This window comes from Oncorhynchus keta, chromosome 2 (genome assembly GCF_023373465.1).
Source record: "Oncorhynchus keta strain PuntledgeMale-10-30-2019 chromosome 2, Oket_V2, whole genome shotgun sequence".
NCBI classification, from domain to species: domain Eukaryota; kingdom Metazoa; phylum Chordata; class Actinopteri; order Salmoniformes; family Salmonidae; genus Oncorhynchus; species Oncorhynchus keta.
The window spans coordinates 25185692-25201894 of NC_068422.1; the positions used below are offsets into that span (position 1 = coordinate 25185692).

General features: G+C 41.2%; 1 protein-coding gene across 2 annotated transcripts in view; it reads right to left on the bottom strand.

Moving 5' to 3' along the window:
• LOC118398544 (KH domain-containing, RNA-binding, signal transduction-associated protein 2-like) overlaps positions 1-16203 on the bottom strand; it is a 123076-nt gene that overhangs the window by 21687 nt on the left and 85186 nt on the right. For both annotated transcript variants that reach the window (XR_008074966.1, XM_035794006.2), the window contains exons 5-7: positions 12643-12773; positions 9169-9343; positions 198-280 (exon numbers count right to left, since the gene is read on the bottom strand). Coding sequence is in view for 1 of the 2 variants with exons in the window: in XM_035794006.2 (XP_035649899.1) it covers positions 198-280; positions 9169-9343; positions 12643-12773 (389 nt within the window). In the remaining variant the exon portion in view is untranslated. The remainder of the gene's footprint in view (positions 1-197; positions 281-9168; positions 9344-12642; positions 12774-16203) is intronic.

Sequence of the window (16203 nt, forward strand, 5' to 3'; positions counted from 1 at the left end):
AGAACAAAAATATATATTGGGGAGGAAGACAAAGACTGAGAAATTGGCAATGTTCTAAACAAACGAGAATGTAGAATGGTCTGCCAATTATGTACATATGTATGCAAACAATTTTCATACTTCATCAAAATTACGTTTACCTTGCAAAAAGAGGAACGCTTAAGTATGCAAAGCTGGCCTTCTGTTAGCTAACTCACCTCTTTGATTGATTGCTGTAGTTCTCCTCATAGGCATCATAACTCTGGTCATCATATTCACCGTCATATCCATCATCATAGCCCTGCAGGTCAAAGAAAAAGCAAGAATAAGAAACCTCTGCCAATGTAAAAGCAGCTCTGTTTCAAACCTAGCAGGAGTCTTAATTGTTTAGGGTTGGGACATTTAAAAAATCAATGCTTAATTCCATGGGCGAAAGATCTCTGTTACACATATAGTCCCTGAATGTCAGGGGTGACAACACTAAATCATGTCTAACACGGACTATTGATTAGGGTTTGCAGGGAAGCTGTCTTGCAAGCAGGGTGTATCAGACACTCTGTTCACCTCTGACCTTTAGCCAACACTAATACGGCCTTTACTCTTGATCAGTGACTATTGTAATGATCAACACAGTGAAAAAAGTAACTTCAATATAAACCTGCCGCTCATCAATGAAGTACACAATAATAATGTAGTAAAATACATATATACTGTGTATAAACATGATACTATAAGGTCTGTGTAACGCTCGTCAAAATGGGTAGACCAAGGTGATTTGGGTTCATCATCATTTATTTGAATGAGAACCAGCAACAAAAACAATAAAGAGAGAGAAACAAACAAACAAACCTTGTAGGGCTCAAAAGCAACAATACAAAAACAAGATCCCACAAACAACAGGTGGGAAAGGCTACCTAAATATGATCCCCAATCAGAGACAACGATAGACAGCTGCCTCTGATTGGGAACCATACCAGGCCAACATAGAAATACAAAAACTAGACTACACATAGAAATAATAAACTAGAACACCCCCCAGTCACGCCCTGACCTACTCCACCATAGAAAATAAAGGCTTTCTATGGTCAGGACGTGATAGTCTGACAACAAAGAATATCAATCCGGTTGTACATGATCTAATTATTGTAGACTGTACACTATTTTGTATCCAAGGAATGGGGAAAGCATATAAAAGGAGAAATGTACTGCTATTCGCTTCATTACTATTTAGCTAAAGTCCAAACTTTAACTAAATAGTTGTAGAAACAACACTTGCTATCCTCGTGTCATGATTGCGAAACACTTTCCCCAGACTTCACTGTCAAAAACACCCACAATTCCCAGAGAGCAATTGTTTCAGCGACGGTCTTCTTATTTTTAGTTCTAATACTTATATGATCATGTTTACTATAATGTCTTCCCAGACACTGGAGAGAACAGGAAAATAGGCATACAGTATATCTTCCTTTAATGAGCCTGGCTGCACAGAGGCTGCAGACAGTCCGTGTTCATATTATGACAAGGCTGTTGCAGCAGACCCAGGCTCCAGGCTGAGCTACTCTTTTCAAAGTGTGCTACTGCTGTTTAATCCTCTCTGCTGTCATTGCCATGTTTATTTCTGGCCCTGCTATCTCCTCTGTCACATTTCTGAAGGTGAAGACACTTTCTAATCGTTGGATCTTGCTTATTTTAAGCGTTTTGGTTGGTTTTCAAAGTGCATACTTTCTGTCAATCATCATCATCCTGTAATCTCCTGGGGTCTTCTCATCCTTGTACTCACACAAAAAAAATGTCTGCAATTTACAGTCAAATTGTTTTCTCTTTCTTAATAGCTTCAATATCCATCAAAGTTGGAGGATCTTTTTGTTTAACCAGGCAAGACAGTTAAGAACAAATCCTTATTTACAATGACAGCCTACCCCGGCGACACTGGGCCAATTGTGCACCGCCCTATGGGACTCCCAATCATGGCCGGATGTGATTCAGCCTGGATTGGAACCAGGGACTGTAATTCACCTCTTGCACTGAGATGCAGTGCCTTAGACCACTGCCCCAATCGGGAGCCCCATTGATGCTATTGAACAAGCCAGGAGTAAATAAATTAAGTGAACTAGTATACATAGAATCTTTGCATTCACAGTAAATGCTGATGTCACTGGAACTGGAACTGGTGATGGTTCGCCTCAGAACACCTTAGCTGTGAAGAAGTTTAATCATAGAAAGTCATGATCATCATTAGACTGTTTTAAAATCCTACCAGAAAATACAAGTGTTTGGTGCTACAATAATAACCCTGCAATAGTCTTCTCCAAAGATATGAATATTATCCAACTACATGGATAGCTCTATTGCTATGAAAGCCACTTCTGCCAAGACTTTCATGCGAGAATACTCATCAGCTGCCTTATGACAGACAGTCTTCATGTGACTTTAATAATTCCCTTCCCTCACAGCTACTTGGAATATATATGAAATAACAGTCTCTATTTTAATAACGCATGCTACAGTAGCGTCTCTACATAAAGTATGTTCAATAAAAAAAGGAATGGGAAAAGTTGTCAAATGAATCTTTAGTCTATTGAGATATCCGCCTGTCTCTTTTGTTGGCTCAAGACTTTTTAGATTCTGCTGTGGGCTCTTGTGTGGCTTTATACAAGTATGAACATGGATTTGACTAAATTGAAGTTAGGGATTATGTCAAGGATTAAGTTGTTCAGGGGATCTAATTTCACTTCCTCTCTCTATGAGTATTTTTCCATAATGACAGGGTCAGAGGCCTACCTATCTCATTAACTGACCGTTTTGTTAGCATTCCCGGCTGACAGAACGCTCCACATCGCCTCGGCACTGTTTGCCTCTGACATGTAAAACAGTCAGGGGAGACACGGCCAGGATCATGTCAATATAGGACAATTCTGCAATTACATATTGCTTCAATTTCAAGGTTATCATGTACTTGCGTTGTAACAAAATGGAATGTAATTATCCCTACATTCTCCAGACATGTCCTAAAAATAAAAAAATGATTTGGTGACAGATTACTTTAACTCATTACGTATAATAAATGTACTGCTTTCCAATTTCCACTACCACGACAGCTAGTCTGAACGACTGTTGTTGACGTTTTTCTATGGAAAAAAAACATTAAACATTAAAAATTAAAATGTGACCTGACCTGTGAACTGTTCCGAACTACGTTGGATGTCAAAGGTGAGATGCGGTCTAGCAGCTTTTGATTGGCTACAGTATCACTATATCAATATCTTGCTTGTTTACAGAGCTGTGGATTTTCACCTCGCTGAACTTTACATGCTTTTGCAAGACGCAATGCATAACGGGTGCTGGGGTCGGCCAGGCCCTCTCGTTAATGAAGCATGATCCTTATATTTCAACGCTCATTTGAAAAACCAATTAACGCTGGTGCTATTGAACAAGCAAGGAGGAAATAAATCAAGTGTTAACACACGGGCTGGAGAGTCCTGGCTCACTGTAATTAGGACAGCGAGGAGCGCAAGGAGCTAAAGGCCGTCAGCTCTATGCTTCATTATCAATTGACAACCTGTATGTCCCGTGACAGTGACTGATCTGCACACAGGGCTGCCTCTGAATGCAGAGACCCAAAATGAGAAAGGAGAGTAAATGAGTGGTGGGTTCCTTTGTCTTTCTGCTTCAATCCAGTTTTTGTGGCTGAACGGACTTGATTTTACTCCTCTGCATATTCAAGCGACACACTCTGCTTTATGCATTTCACATTTATTGCAGCATGTGAGAGACATAAAAATAGTCCACAAAAAGGGAGTACTTCTCAAGCTGTTATTCAGTCTGGGAGTTTTCATTCTATTTGAATCAAATGAGTAATATAAAGTAACATAATAAACATACAAATCCAAATAGTGAAGACCTTGGAGAGCACTGTTCTCCTGACCAAATAGGGTTATGGTCCTAACTGGTCTCATAGAGAAATAAGAATATGTTGTATTTGCCAAATGTATTTGTATCTTTCCTCTTCTAAGGCTGTCAGGAATCCCTTGGATTGCAACTGATACCAAGGCTTTTGCGTATTCCGCCTACTTCGGAGTCAGAGTATGAAATGATTAAACAATCTATTTGAGGTGTGTGTCTTACATGTGTTTTATTAAACAGGGGAGTTGTGCATGGAGAATTCCATTTCCATAATTAGTTCACAAATGGGAACTCAGCAGTGTAACCAAGCCTATTGTTAAAAAGCAATTACTCCAGACGTGCATGCCATCCTTAAAGGTAGCCCAAGAAAAGCAATTTTGTTCCATTTTATCATGCATGGTGTTCCTAGAATGCAAGCTTTCCCCATATGTAGAATAGTGAGCATAAAAAATAGGGTGCGTAAAAGAGCTACATCAATATTTTATCTGACACCACATTTGAGAAATACACACATTTATTCAACTATTAGAATTTCACTTATCTTTGGAGATCACATAGAGACAAGAGTGTTCCATTTCCACAGTGTGACGTTGGGTTATTATATCTATTCTGTTCGGGGATAAATATATATATTTCAAAGCCTCACCAAGCCCTGCATTTCATCACATTATGGCCTTCTCTGCGTAGCCTCTGTAGAGTTGGTGTGTTCAGGTTTATAACACTAAGAAATACAATACACATTCTTTAATTTTCCTTTTTCATGTGTATTGGCCTTAACACTTATCAAGCACACATGAATCTGGTTTGGATCTTGGCCAATGATCTCGGACAAGAGTGTTGAGCTTAGTTTAGGTCTGGATCAAACCTGGGTTCAAATACTGTTTAAAATATTTAAATTACTTTCACACACATTTCCAAGTAAGGAATGTATGGAATGTATTTGGAAATACATTTGGAAAGTATTGTCATGTATTTTCAAATACAAAAATGTAAATGCTCCATGTATTTGAACCCAGGTGTGTTTGGTCCTCGTGTATTAAGGCATGTATTTGAACCCAGGTGTGTTTGGTCCTCGTGTATTAAGGCATGTATTTGAACCCAGGTGTGTTTGGTCCTCGTGTATTAAGGCATGTATTTGAACCCAGGTGTGTTTGGTCCTCGTGTATTAAGGCATGTATTTGAACCCAGGTGTGTTTGGTCCTCGTGTATTAAGGCATGTATTTGAACCCAGGTGTGTTTGGTCCTCGTGTATTAAGGCATGTATTTGAACTCAGGTGTGTTTGGTCCTCCTATATTAATGTCACAACTTTTTGCTCGGCGCTCGGTGTCACCGGTTTACTAGCCACTACCGATCCCTTTTTCTTTTTCTGGTTGTTTTGTCTGTGTTCCTTTTCACACCTGGTTTTCAATTGCTTTGATTTCTGTCTCTGTCTCTATCTCTGTCTCTCTCTCTCTCTCCCTCTCTCTCTCTCTCTCTCTCTCTCTCTCTCTCTCTCTGAGGGCAAAAAGGGTGCAACTCAATATTAGGAACGTTCATATTGTTTTGTACACTCAGTGCATATACAGTATGTCTTCACAACGACAAATAGAGGACAAAAAAAAACACCTTTTTGAAGCTTTAGTCTACTAAGATACTCGCCTGTCTCTGTTATGTTAGGGATTAAAATACTTTTGTTGATTTATCTTGACCACGACCATATTCTGCACCCCCATCAAGAAGGAGGTACTGGTTGAGAACAGTCGCTAAGGCATCACAGCATCCTGTATACTTCAGTGGGAAAAATACCTTGACCTTATAGAGAGAGAGGTCTGCATACGCTCTGGGAAAAACACTCTGAGAGAAATGAGTCCTGGAGTAGAGGATAGAGCAAGGTGAGATTCGTGGGGGGAAAATAAGAGGGGAAGAAATGTTCTGGACAAACTCCTTCATTCTTTAATCCCCTGGTATCTGTCTGTGCTCCCACCTTCACTCCAAACCCCCAATTACTGTGGAGAAAAATGTCCAGCTTTTTGCCTCTCAAGAAATACACAGGCTCTCGCTCAGAACTCAATTCGGCTTTGGTAATGAGACTGTGCTTGTGCATTTCCCCATGCAGACAGGCCAATCTTCCAATTGCCAGCACACACAGAGACTTCGCATAGTGGGAAAGCTTGGTGGAAATTGACTCGTGAAAATATAGCTTTTTTCATTAGGTTACAATTGAATGTTCACCGTGTTCAACTCTTTTAACATGACTTTGAACGTCCCCGAAATCTGAGAGATTTAAAAAAAAAAAATCTAAAATCTAAAATTGTTCTTTATCTGTAGGTCTATGTACTCTTATCATCATGTCTTCTAAATTAAATATTTTCCATTTAGTCTAGTGGCAATAAAAAAAGAGCTGTTTAATTTTGTTTATGTGATTTCAGTTATATGGACTGAAAACAACTTGCACACAGCAAGGCTGGGATAGAAACGACTGTGTTTTTACAGTCTACCCTTTCATGTTTCATTAATCATAGAGCAGCAACTGATGAGTATTTTGATACTTACCTCAGCAGATTTCATAAAGTCAACTGAGGTGAAACTTTTAATATCTTTCTGCTTGTCAGATATTCTCTGGCATTAACATGAACTACCTCATTATATACGTTATTTTAAAGTAGTTTTTTCTATTTGTTTGCTGTTGCTGTGCAGAGGAACCTTTGGCCTACATAACATGACACTTTGGCAATGGATCATCTCTTCCAGATGTGCACCTTTGTTCAACACAACATTCCATAAAGTACATACACAGTATGACCCGACTTTCAGTTTAAGATGGAAGGTAGTCATCAATCACTTACAGTGCATTCGGAAAGTATTCAGACCCGTTGACTTGTTACACAATTTGTTACGTTATGGCCTTATTCTAAAATTGAGTAAATAAAAATGTTTCCTCATCAATCTACACACAATGTACCAGAATGACCAAGCAAAAATAGTATTTTGAAATTTTGTGCAAATGTATACATTTTTTAAAACTGAAATACCTTATTGACATATGTATTCAGACCCTTTGCAATGAGACTTGAAATTGAATTCAGGCGCATCCTGTTTCCATTGATCATCCTTGAGATGTTTCTAAAACTTGATTTCTAAAACTTGTGCGTCCTTTCCCCAAAACAAAACCCAACCAAGCCGCACTGCTTCTTGACACAATGCCCACTTAACTAAGAAGCACCAATGTGTCAGAGGAAACACTGTACACCTGGTGACCGTGTCAGTGTGCACTGCGCCTGGCCCGCCACAGGAGTTGCTAGTGTGCGATGAGACAAGGACATCCCTGCCGGCCAAACCCTCCCCTAACCCAGACGACACTGGGCCAATTGTGCGCCACCCCATGGGTCTCCCGGTCTAGGCCAGCTGCGACAGAGCCTGGACTCGAACCAAGAATCTCTAATGGCACATGCAGTGCCTTAGACCACTGCGCCACTCGGGATGATTAATGTCCCACAGTTGTCAGTGCATGTTAGGGCAAAAAACAAGGCACACGGTACAAATAATTTTCCGTAGAGCTCCGGGACAGAATTGTGTCGAGGCACAGATCTGGGGAAGGATACCAAAACATTTCTGCAGCATTGAAGGTCCCCAACAACATAGTGGCCTTCATCATTCTTAAATGGAAGAAGTTTGGAACCACCAAGACTCTTCCTAGAGCTGGCCGCCCGGCCAAACTGAGCAATCAGGGAGGTGACCAAGAACTTGATGGTCACTCTGACAGAGCTCCAGAGGTTCTCTGTGGAGATGGGAGAACCTTCCAGAAGGACAACCATCTTTGCAGCACTCCACCAATCAGGCCTTTATGGTAGAGTGACCAGACGGAAGCCACTCCTCAGTAAAAGGCGCATAAGACAAAAGGCGCTTGGAGTTTGCAAAAAGGCACCTCAGACCATGAAAACAAGATTCTCTGGTCTGATGAAACCAAGACTGAACTCTTTGGCCTGAGTGCCAAGCGTCACATCTGGAGGAAACCTGGCATCATCCCTACAGTGAAGCATGGTGGTGGCAGCATCATGCTGTGGGGATGGAGACAGGATCGAGGCAAAGATGAATGGAGCAAAGTACAGAGATCCTTGAAGAAAACCTGCTCCAGAGCGCTCAGGACATCAGACTGGGGCGAAGGTTCACCTTCCAACAGGACAACGACCCTAAGTACACAGCCAAGACAACACAGGGATGGCTTTGGGACAAGTCTCTGATTGTCCTCGAGTGTCCCAGCCAGAGTCCGGACTTGAATCCGATTGAACGTCTCTGGAGAGATCTGAAAATAGCTATGCAGCTACGCTCCTCATCCATCCTGACAGAGCCTGAGAGGATCTGCAGAGAAGAATGGGAGAAACTCCCCAAATGAAGCTTGTAGCGTCATACCCAAGAAGACTCAATGCTGTAATCACTGCCAAAGGTCCTTCAACAAAGTTTACAATTTTTTAAAAATGTATTTTTATTTCACCTTTATTTAACCAGGTAGTCTAGTTGAGAACAAGTTCTCATTTGCAACTGCTACCTGGCCAAGATAAAGCTTAGCAGTGTGAGCAGACAACACAGAGTTACACATGGAGTAAACAATTAACAAGTCAATAACACAATAGGTAAAAAAAAAAAAAAAAAAGTGGAGTCTATATACATTGTGTGCAAAAGGCATGAGGAGGTAGGCGACTAATTACAATTTTGCAGATTAACACTGGAGTGATAAATTATCAGATGGTCATGTACAGGTAGAGATATTGGTGTGCAAAAGAGCAGAAAAGTAAATAAATAAAAACAGTATGGGGATGAGGTAGGTAAAAATGGGTGGGCTATTTGCCGATAGACTATGTACAGCTGCAGCGATCGGTTAGCTGCTCAGATAGCAGATGTTTGAAGTTGGTGAGGGAGATAAAAGTCTCCAACTTCAGCGATTTTTGCAATTCGTTCCAGTCACAGGCAGCAGAGAACTGGAACGAAAGGCGGCCAAATGAGGTGTTGGCTTTAGGGATGATCAGTGAGATACACCTGCTGGAGCGCAGTTCTGAGTTAAGCGTCAGAATACTTATGAAAATGTGATACTCTTATTTTGTTTTTACAATAAAAAAATCAAAACCAGTTTTTGCTTTGTCATTATGAAGTATTTTATGTAGACTGATAAGGGGAAAAAAACGATTTAATACATTTTAGAATAAGGCTGCATCGTAATAGAATGCGAAAAAAGTCAAGGGGTCTGAACACTTTCTGAATGCACTATATTCAACATCAAAATTTAGTGGGGAAAAGTGGGTCAGACTTACGTAGTCGTCGTATGATTCGTGTGTTACGGGCAACAGTGGGGGTCTGTATCCGGGGTTCCCTGGTGTTCCCCTTGCCCTGGGAGTGGGTACTCCTCTCGCTAATGTGGCTTGTGGCATTGCACTCCGTGTACCCGCTGTCCCTCTGGGTGCAACTGCACCTCTGCCTCCCCGTCCCCTGTTTAAAAAACAAAACATCAACGAGAGATTATATCACAACATCATATTACGTAGTCTGTTGATCTTGAACATTGACATTGTCCCTTGTGAATTAAGTATATTAAAAAAGAAGCACATGTGTAGCGTACTCCGAATATGTTGAGCAAAATACCAATGTAGGATCTTAATATGATCACCCTACTGCAATGCAGGAAACGTAAAACTTATAGTGTATTTAAGGTTTAAAATGGCTTATGAAGTTTGTAACTTCCCTTTTCTCTTACGAAAGATGTATCAACCCTTACACAAATTTCCATTCATTATAATCCACATAATAATTCACATTTCCTGTTGCTTTAGGATTATTTCCCCGCTGTGGCAAACTGGCTCAAATTAAGATCCTACATATGTATACCACTATACACCACTATGGGTATTGATGGCATCTCAAAAATGTGTGGAAATGAAATGGTCCTCACTTGATTTTAAACAACTATGTGCAACAATGGAATGGAAATGCATCAATCAGAATACCAAGGCTGCAAGTGCTGACCTCAACACTTGTTTCTAATGTATGCAGATACAGTATTATACAGACTGCCTCAGTCAGAAGCTTGAGTGTTGTCAAGTCGAAGATAAGCATAACCTTTTCTGCTCAGACAGATTTAGTCATAATGATGTTTGAAGCAGAACAGTTATCATATCGCTTTTCTCCCAGACAAGCTATTTATTCAGAAGCTGCACTGTTATTCCAATGACCTGGATAATCAGCTCTACCTACATTTGTAGAGAATCCTTAAGCAGCCGTTCCGGGAAACATTCCCAGTACATTAGCTAACATTCCCATTGCGTCATAGTTAGGGTTTGGTAACATTAGGATGATAACGTCCCACAAACATTCAAATAATGTTTTTAACTACTCCCCACAAAAATATAATTTAAGTATCCTTTCAACATTCACTAAAATGTTGTTCACAACGTCTGTTAAAAGTACCACAGAATATTCCCCATAATGTTCTCATGAGGTTGTCATTAGGTTGCCAGGGAATGTACACAATGTGTACACAATGTTCCGGTAATGTTCTGAGAACATACTGCCGCAAAAAAATGTGGGTGCAATAGAAGTGGTTCAGAGGAAACATTACAGGAATAAATGAACAAGACATTTTCATGTGATTTGCCATATATTTTTTGCTCCTCAACAGTAAGGCAACACTAACACATGAAAGAACAGAAATTGTTTAAAATGAAATTGTATCATTGTGGGCAAATAAGAATAACATTCTAAGAACATTGAAGGAATGTTTTGTGCTCCCTGATACAAACATTGTAAGAATGTCATAACAACTAGACAGATTTTGTGCTTTGGGAACCTATCTCTTGTGATGTACCCACACTGTTCCCACAACCTAATTAAATGTTCTCGTAACCTTTAAAGAACTCAAGATGGCTGTTTTGTCAATGTTCTTGCACCATCAAAGGAATGTTTTTTTGTACTCTGAATGTATGGGGGTGGCAGGGTAGCCTAGTGGTTAGAGCGTTGGACTAGTAACCGGAAGGTTGCAAGTTCAATTCCCCGAGCTAACAAGGTACAAATCTGTCGTTCTGCCCCTGAACTGGCAGTTGACCCACTGTTCCTAGGCCGTCATTGAAAATAAGAATTTGTTCTTAATTAACTGACTTGCCTAGTCTGTAGCTCAGTTGGTAGAGCTTGTAACGCCAGGGTAGTGGGTTCGATTCCTGGGACCACCCATACGTAGAATGTATGCACACTTTGGATAAAAGCGTCTGCTAAATGGCATATTATTTATTATTTTATTTATAAATAAAGGTAAAAAAATAAATCAGCAGGACAGTTTATGTTGTTTTGGGAACCTAACTCTTGACATATCCCCACAATGTTCCCAAAACCTAAGTAAATGTTGAACAAAATGGTTGGTGCAAGAACATTGACAAAACAGCCATCTTGAGTTCTTTAAAGGTTACGAGAACATTTAATTAGGTTGTGGGAACAGTGTGGGTACATCACAAGAGATAGGTTTTTGGCACACTAAAATAAACATTATATAATCATCTGCACAACTGGATGGTTTTTGTGTTTTGGCTATGTCCCCACAATGTCCCGCCAGACTGTTCCCCCAACTGAATGAAACATTCTGATAACCTTTAAAGAACAGACTAAATGTGTTCTGGGAATATTCTTGCAACATCAGGCGGATGTTTATACAAACATTGTATAATCATCAGCACAACTGGACAGTTTTTGTGTCATGAAAAATATTTTCTGCAACCTAACGAATGTTCTGGGAACTTTCACAGAACACAGAAGCAATTTTGGTTTGCTGGGCTGGCAGAAAAATGATCCGGGTCCCACTGACTCCCTGTGCTTATCACAGTGAGGGAGGCTATACTTTTCAGGGTGCATTGACAGTAATTTGACTGTGCACACAACTCGCACCGATAGTCACAGATCAAAAGGCAAATGGGCCCGGACACTAGTGTGTCTGCGCTGAAATTAGGGTGTTGGGAGGCAGATGCTGGGATGCTGTATTCGTTCCTGAGATTTTACTGCCTAGAAGAGCCAGAGGAGCACCACAGGGAGTGCAGGGTGGATTTAAGGTCATAAAGCTGTCTATATTTGGATAACATCCAGACGTTTTAACACTAGCAAGATGGAGAAGGCTGAGATACACAGTCTTCTGGCACTGCTGATCCTTCACTAAAGCTAGCAGTCAATTATGATCCGAAAATACAAAGACTCCAAGGAGCATTACGGCCACATTACGGGTGCATATTTCTCATGGAGATTTACAGTAATAGCTTATCAGCGCAGCATAAGGAGCAAATCAGGGGAGGAATGTGGTGGTGATTCTAAATGAGCAGAATCAGAATCACGTGAGAACACGGGTGTGTTTATTTCCATTAGCACCTGAGGTAGTATAGTGCAAGCTGTCACCGTACACTCAAAATCCTTCAGGGACTGTCACACTGAAGACATGGCCATGGCCGGTGAAGATTGTATGAAATATGAATTATTGAGGTATGTCATGTCGTCTGAGATATTAAATATATAAATGATGAATATGTTACATAATGAATAATTAACAATATGTGCTTAAAACTAAATATGAATCATTCATCAAACGCGGTGTGAGTATTAGAAGCAATAAAGCCAAGATCACATTTTGATTGTGATCGTTGAGTTAAAGTTCACACAGATGCAAAACAAAACCACACACATACACACACACACACACAATTAATGACCAGTCATGATTTGGGATGGAAACCAACAGGCTGGTCTTTGCAAATACATACCGCGTGGTTGTCGTGGAAGCCAGCCGCAAACCCCGCCCCCTTACTGTCCTCCCTCTGTTGGTGTCCTCTGATCCTCCGTTCAAGTAGGAGAGCTCCCTCAGCTGCTCCTGTCTGATCTCATCATTGTAGTCCTGTGGGAAAGAATACAACAGACCTCAAAATAAATAAAAAATAAGATTTGTCATCTGAACGCAACAAAGTGCAAACTGCAACAAAGTTCTCCCAAATAAAGATTCTGAGGATATTCACAGAAAATGCATGATTTAGTTTAACACTGAATGTTCATTGAGAGAATGTTCTGGACAGAGTAGTTTAGGGGATCAAGTCTCAGTCTACTGAGAGTTAGAACAAAAGTCACCAAAAAAAAGGCATTGTTTCTTGCCTTAAACTGGGCATCATTCATAAGTGATAATATACTGTATAATTCACAAGTGATAGGCTAATATGGTCAACCATCACACTATTCTTGATTTAATCTTGTCTTTACATATACTAAATAACATCTGTGTGAAATTGGTTTTGATTTAGAATGGACCATTATCATGCACCTGTCCCGAAACAGGGACAGGGGGAAAAATACATGTCATCTATGTACTTAAATAGCGAATGGAGGTCGCGTTTCCCGTGGTTAATTTTCATGCCACCCAGGTAGGTTATACTCTTGTTGTAAAGATAAGCAACGTGCTTAATATTAGGAAAGTTGATGGGATCTTCTTTTTAATAGAGGCCATCAGTCTGTTTTATTTAGGATAACAAGTCTCAGTCTACTGAGAGTTGTTAGAACATTTTAGAACATTGAAATAGACGAGGGGAAATTCAAGGACATAAATTAAAATCTCAGCATTAATAGTGTCTCAAAAGATAATGCCAGACAGCATTCCAAAACACACACAAACACAGAGGCAAACAGAGTGAAAATTTGATAACACTTTCTTTACTGTAAGGCATAAACATATAGCTAATGCTTTATAAATGCATTTATCTGCACCATAAGTCATTCAAGGTCCATGGCCTTGTCTAGCTACATCATGTCCAGCTTCTGTCCGTCCTCCCTCAATTAGGTCACAGAATTCAAAGGGCTGAATGGGTTAAAAAAAACAATGTTATTAGACACTCAGCCTCTGAGTTTCAAAACTCTGTTGGGCTTTCAGAGGGTCACGTGAGGAACCAAGGGAAACAACTTATAATTTTTGTCCTCATTTGCACTAAGAGCGGGTTGGGAGGGCATTGGAGGCCATATTGAAAGCAGCTATTACATTGTTCTTGTGTGTGAATATTGGGCGGCAGGTAGCTTAGTGGTTAGAGTGTTGGGCCAGTAACCGAGCTGACAAGGTAAAAATCTGTCGTTCTGCTCTTGAACAAGTCAGTTAACCCACGGTTCCTAGGCTATCATTGTAATTAAGAATTTGTTCATAACCGACTTGCCAAGTTAAATATAAAATAAAAATATTCCATTGCTGCCTCTTGATTCATCAATGTTTCTCTCAGTCAGTCATTGAACATGAATATGATCTGAATCACAGGCTAGATAACAGAGTGGATGAAACATATGTTATTATCTTGTCAACAGGCTTAGACAGATAAACAGGTCTCATTTCCTCCAACCACTTATCCTCGTCCTGTTTGCAAAGACAGCTAGGCTAAAACAAATATGAGAGATGGCATTGTGGACAGCACTCAGCCTCTACTTAGTTTAACTGCCCTGTACCGTTTTGGACTCTGACCTGATTACGAAGTCTTGCCTGTCCCCGACTTGACTTTTTCCTACCCCTTGGACTATAATAAATATCAGAGCTCAAACCATCTGCCTCCTGTGTCTGCAACTGGGTCTCGTCTTGTGTCGTTATAGTACGAACCCAGCAGATTTGGACCAGTCTCCCTGCAATGAGCTACCATTAAGAGACAGGAGGAGCTACTTCAGAACCTGGTGGAGGGGTTCAAGGCGTTAATGGAGCAATTGCATGAATTAGCTCACAGGCAGCACGGCACATCTGAGACCTCCAAGCCACTCAGTAACTTCCCTACTACTGGTGGGTTTGTTCAGCCTACCCTGGCTCCCCGAGAATGCAGCTTCCCTCCTCTGGAGAATATGCAGGTGATCCTGGAACCTGCCGGGCGTTTCTTTCCCAGTGCTCCCTTATTTTTGAGCTACAGCCATCTTCGTTCCTTTCGGATCGATCGAAGACAACGTATCCAATTATGCTAATGTCCGTAAGAGTGCTCTCCTGGGCGACGGCTGTTTGGGAGCAACAATCCACCGTTTGCCATAACCTGGACGATTTCATAGCGGAGGTGAGGAAGGTACTTGATTTTCCGGTGCCTGGGAGAGAGGCGGCCCGAAAACTACTGAAGGTACATCAGAACTCCCGTAGTGTGGCAGACTACGTGGTAGATTGTCGCACATTGGTCGCTGAGAGTGCCTGGAATCTGGAAGCTCTGTTCGATACCTTCCTTCACGTACTCTCGGAGGAAATAAAAGCCGAGCTCGCAGCTTGGAGTTGCTATTGGACTATTGGACCTTGATTCCCTCATCGCTGTTACGATTAGGCTGTGTGGTGCCAGGACAACAACCTCTCCCTCAATGTGATCAAGAGATGATTGTGGATTACAGGAAAAAGAGGACCGAGCACGCACCCATTCTCATTGATGGGGCTGCAGTGGAGCAGGTTGAGAGCTTCAAGTTCCTTCGTGTCCACATCACCAACAAACTAACATGGTCCAAGCACACCAAGACAGTCGTGAAGCGAGTATGACAAAACCTATTCCCCCTCAGGAGACTGAAAAGATTTTGCATGGGTCCTCAGATCCGTTCTCCAGCTGCACCATCGAGAGCATCACTGCCTGGTTGCATCACTGCCTGGTTGCATCACTGCCTGGTATGGCAACTGCTCGGCCTCCGACCGCAAGGCACTACAAAGGGTAGTGCGAACGGTCCAGTACATCACTGGGGCCAAGCTTCCTGCCATCCAGGACCTCTATACCAGGCAGTGTCAGAGGAAGGCCCTAAAAATTGTCAAAGACTCCAGCCACCCTAGTCATAGACTGTTCTCTCTGCTTCTGCATGGCAAGCGGTACCGGAGTGCCAAGTCTAGGTCCAAGAGGCTTCTAAACAGCTCCTACCCCAAGCCATAAGAATCCTAAACATCTAGTCAAATGGCTACCCAGACTATTTGCATTGCCCCCCTCCCCTCTCCACTCCACTGCCACTCTCTGTTGATATCTATGCATAGTCACTTTAATAACTCTACCTACATGTACATACTACCTCAACTAACCGGTGCCCCCGGACATTGACTCTGTACCGGCACCCCCCTGTATATATTGTTATTGTTTTTACTGCTGCTCTTTAATTACTTGTTACTTTTGTATTTATGAGGGATCTCCATTAGCTGCGGCCAAGGCAGCAGCTACTCTTCCAAGTGTCCAAACACATTAAGGCACTTACATCAAACATAAAACATAAGATAAAACAGTACATCATACAACATTATTACACCACTACATATCTGCAGTACAATATGATACCACCATACAACAATATTACAATGTATGTGTGTGTAG